Here is a 4493-nt window from a genome sequence, read left to right as displayed (position 1 = left end):
TGGTTTATGTGCTCCTAGTTTTATATTAGAAGAGCTTGTTGAATTTTGGAATATGCACCTACACCTACACCGAATGAAATATTTTTAAGGACAATATTATAGACATGCCTCAAGCTAAGAAAATTTCCATGATTTCCAATATTTTTCAACTAAATATTCTTGAGATTGTTGGAATTCTTACAACAAAGACCTGAAAATTCTCTTTTAGTTTGTGACGTGTCATGAATGGCACTGCTCTTAACGATTGTTTACTCTGTATAGGTGTATCTCCTAAGATTCAACAAGTTTTTCTTGCGTAAAACTAGGATAAAAAATTAATAGAGATTTATGTCGGTAGAAATTCAAGCAGAAATAAGGACAGTATTTTATGTATTCTGGGTGTTTATCTCACAAAAGAAAAGTTTGTGCATATGTATAGGTGAGGGAAATCAGGATGTTATCATAGGTGAATAATTATCATTGTATACGGTTAAAACCGGGGTCGGTATCCCCGACCTAAGGATCGGCGATCCGAATTCGGAGAAAGAAGCAATGGATAGTAGAGCTCGGCTAGACCGGATAGAGACGTGCGGGCCTGACGATTCCCGAGGAGCACGCCTACAATTGGCAACATTGCGGGAAGTCCGGCCCATTGCAGATTTCACTCCAAACGACGCAATGAGAGTTGTCAACGAGTGATTTCGGGAATCCTTATCTTCAATTGATTTAGTTACCTTGTTGAAAGTAAATTCTTGTACTATAAATTGGGAGGGGAGTAAACCCTCAACCCCATTAGTTTTTTACCATCTTCTACACGATTACAATATTGTCTTATTCTCATAGTTTTGTCAAGCATCAAATAATAAAAGTTCTCATAGTTTGGTCCGAGCAGATCTAAGCTTCAGCCCGGCCCGTCCGATCAATTACAAGGCTATTTCTTACTTCTTTATTCAAAATTTGTATTTCATTACTGCTATTTTTCCTATCTATAGTGAATCAAATCGTGTATCCTTTAAACCACTTATAAATTCAATTGTTACCTTTTTTAGGGGTAAGGATAATAGCAGTGATTTGCTTATAACCCGACTTTCACTTGTTCTTTCATTTTATTTCTTTATTTCTGATCAACTTTGACATGTTGAACATAAACAACATCAACAATGATAGCCAAGACAATAACCCCAATGATGAGGTACCGCTAAACATCGTGCCTCTGGGTGATCCGGTTGAAGATCCTCCCGCTGATGCGAGCGTTGCCAATTCAAATGTAGTCGTTTGAAATAGCGGAGATATGCCGGCTGATAGAGCAACTGCCCGTAGGATAAATGAAGAAACATGGGAGGAGATTAACTTACGCATGATCTATGATTAATTGCAGGAACAGCAGGTAACTGTGATGCAACATCATGCGGCTATTTCCCAACTTCAAATGAAAAACAATGAGGTCAGGGCGGCCGAACCAAAACGAAGACCCGCACTGACCCGCAAGGAAATTGAGGTAAGCACTGACCAGGAATTGTCGGTGCCTGATGGATCTAATGTAGCCGTTCGAAATAGCGGAGATACGCCGGCTAATAGAGGAACTGCCCGTAGGATAAATGAAGAAGCAGGGGAGGAGATTAACTTATGCATGATCTATGATTTATTGCAGGAACAACAGGTAACTGTGATGCAACATCATGCGGCTATTTCCCAACTTCAAAGGAACAACAATGAGGCTAGGACGGCCGAACCAAATCGAAGACTGGCACCGACCCGCAGGGAAATTAAGGTAAGCAGCGACCGGGAACGGTCGATGCCTGATGGATCTTCTGAGGTGATAAGAATGTTGGAGGTGCTGTCTAAACGGATTGACTCCAATGAAAAGAAAGTGGAAGACTATAATTCCCGAGTAGATCAGATTTCGAGTGCACCACTAGTTCTGATCGGGCCAGAGACCAACTATATTGTCCAGAGGCCTTTTCCACAAATTGCGGCTCCAAAACTTATACCAAAAAGGTTTAAGATGCCCAATATCCCAAAATATGATGGGACAACGGATCCGCGAGAACATATAACTGCCTACACCTATGCCATAACGGGTAATGATCTAGAAGACAATGAGATTGAGTCAGTAATGCTGAAAAAGTTTGGTGAAACATTGACTAAATGAGCCATGCAATGGTATTACACGCTGGCCCAACACTTAATTCCATCCTTCAAGTTACTGGCTGCCTTCGTAAAAGCTCATGCTGGGGTCCGAAAAGTGCAGGCAAGAAATGCCGACATATTTAAGATCTTCCAAAAGGATGACGAACGGCTCAGAGAGTTCCTGACAAGATTCCAGAAGTCAAGGATGTTGCTCCCTTAGGTACCCGACAAGTGGGCGGCTCAGGCTTTCATGAAAGGACCTAATCCCGGTATCTCGAACGCTTCCCTCAAGCCTAAAGAAAACCTATTGGAGTTCGGAGATATTACTTGGGCAGATGTTCATAACAGATATGAGTCCAAGATACGGGTGGACAATGATCAGCTCGGACTTCCACCAAGTCCGATTAATCGGATTAAAAATTCAGATAGACCAAATAGGATAACCGAAATAATGTTTCAACCGCCAAGGGATAGATATCATCCAGATTCTCAACCCCAAAGGTCCACCTTCATATTGGATAAGGGAAGGAGTGGTCCCAGGCCCAGTACAGCAAGAAGCGACGAATGAAGCGATCGCGGTTTAGGGAGCAAGGTTTACAATTCAAAAATAATTTTGTTGGGTGTACCAACACCAGCGAAAGTTTGAGGTTATCTGAATATAACTTCAATGTTGACTTAACAGCCATTGTAGCAGTTATCGGTCATATTGAGGGTATGAGATGGCCAAGGACGTTACGAACAGACCCCTCGCAACGAGATCCGAACTTGATATGCGAGTACTACGAAACACACGGGCACCGAACCGATGATTGTAAAGGGTTAAGGGATGAAGTGGCATGACTACTGAAGAATGGTCATCTTCAAGAATTCCTGAGTGAGTGAGCAAAGAATCATTTCAAAAATACGGAACCCAGCAAAAAGAACGAAACGGAGCAGCCTCAACATCTGATCAACATGTTCACTAAGGGCTGAAAATAGCCCGAGGTCTGATGATGAAGAAGAAAAAGTTCTCAATCACTCGAGAAAAGAAAACTAGGGACCAAGAATAGGACTATTTCATCTTGAACCAGTGACGAAGACGCGGAGGGCATCATTTAACCCCACAATGATGCTTTGGTAATTTCTGTCTTCAAAAGTAAAACTTTTGTGAAATGTATTTAGATTGATCCAGGTAGCACGGTCAACATTATCCGATGGAATGTAGTGGAGCAGTTGGGGCTGGTAGATCAGATCATACCAGCCGCCCACGTTCTAAACGGATTTAATATGGCATGCGAAAATACGAAAGGTGAGATAACACTACCGGTGAATGCGGCCGGTATAATCCAGCACGCAAAGTTTGATGTCATCGACGGAGAAATGAGGTATAACACTTTGCTCGGAAGGCCGTGGTTGCACATCATGAGGGCGGTGCCTTCAGCTTTGCACCAAATACTAAAATTTCTAATGTCAGAAGGGGTAAAAATCATTCATGGAGAGCAACCTGCAGCAAAGGAGATGTTCATAATTGAAGAAGCTGTTCAGACATCAGATAAAGCCCCCGAGGGTACTGAGGACCCGAATGAAGTAGAAAATGCTAAATAGCAATCACATGATGCTGATCCGGCCAGGTTCAGAGGGGAAGGGAAGATGGACCTGGAAGAAGACAACTTCAGAGTTCTTAGGTCATTTGTATTGCCAGATGATTCGGATGCAACGAAATCAACGGTGGAAGAGCTTGAACAAGTTATTCCGTTCGTCCATCTACCGGACAGGAAGGTATACCTGGGCACGGAGCTAACCTCGGACCTCAAGAGTAAATTAATCAAATTTCTTCAAGCTAATGCCGATTATTTTGCACGGTCCCATTTAGACATGATAGGTATTCCACCCGAAGCGACCACTCACCGGCTAAGCCTTGATAAAAAATTTCTCCCGGTAAAACAGAAGCGGAGACCGATGGTTGAGGTCAAACGTAAATTCGTCAAAGAAGAGGTAACAAAGTTATTAAAAATAGGATCCATCCGGGAGGTTAAATACCTGGATTGGTTAGCTAACTTCGTGGTTGTACCCAAAAAAGGTAATAAGTTTAGAATGTCTGTAGATTATAAAGATTTGAATAAAGCGTGATCGAAGGATTCTTTTCCTTTACGTAACATCGATCGCATGATTGATGTGACGGCTGGCTATGCGACATTAAACTTTCTTGAGGCTTATTCTGGGTACAATCAGATCCGAATGAACCTAAAAGATCAAGAAAAAACATCTTTTATAACGAAGTACGGAACTTACTGTTACAACGTGATGCCGTTCGGGTTAAAAAATACTGGTGCCACTTATCAACGCCTAGTAAACAATATGATCGAAAAGTAAGTAGGTAAAAAAAAGGAGGTTTATATTGATTA

The 4493-nt window shown here is 41.9% G+C and overlaps 1 protein-coding gene across 1 annotated transcript; it reads left to right on the top strand.

Moving 5' to 3' along the window:
- The first annotated feature begins 2359 nt into the window (after nucleotides 1-2359).
- On the top strand, nucleotides 2360-3693 carry LOC132041994 (uncharacterized). The gene is made up of 3 exons (XM_059432658.1): nucleotides 2360-2654; nucleotides 2792-2821; nucleotides 3281-3693. The coding sequence occupies exons 1-3, from the start codon at nucleotides 2360-2362 to the stop codon at nucleotides 3691-3693; spliced, it is 738 nt and encodes a 245-aa protein (XP_059288641.1).
- Nucleotides 3694-4493: the final 800 nt, after the last annotated feature.

The sequence above is a fragment of the Lycium ferocissimum genome, unplaced genomic scaffold, assembly GCF_029784015.1.
Source record: "Lycium ferocissimum isolate CSIRO_LF1 unplaced genomic scaffold, AGI_CSIRO_Lferr_CH_V1 ctg12819, whole genome shotgun sequence".
Lineage (NCBI taxonomy): Eukaryota > Viridiplantae > Streptophyta > Magnoliopsida > Solanales > Solanaceae > Lycium > Lycium ferocissimum.
The sequence above is the reverse complement of the archived record's forward strand: the minus strand, read 5'-3'. Positions and strand labels throughout refer to the sequence as shown.

Bases quoted from the DNA above. Each gene is read 5' to 3' on its own strand.
- LOC132041994 (XM_059432658.1), top strand. From the start codon at position 2,360: ATGAAAGGACCTAATCCCGGTATCTCGAACGCTTCCCTCAAGCCTAAA. The intron at 2,655-2,791 runs GTACAGCAAGAA...TTGACTTAACAG, and splicing joins AAGGAGTGGTCCCAGGCCCA to CCATTGTAGCAGTTATCGGT. The intron at 2,822-3,280 runs GTATGAGATGGC...AGATTGATCCAG, and splicing joins AGTTATCGGTCATATTGAGG to GTAGCACGGTCAACATTATC.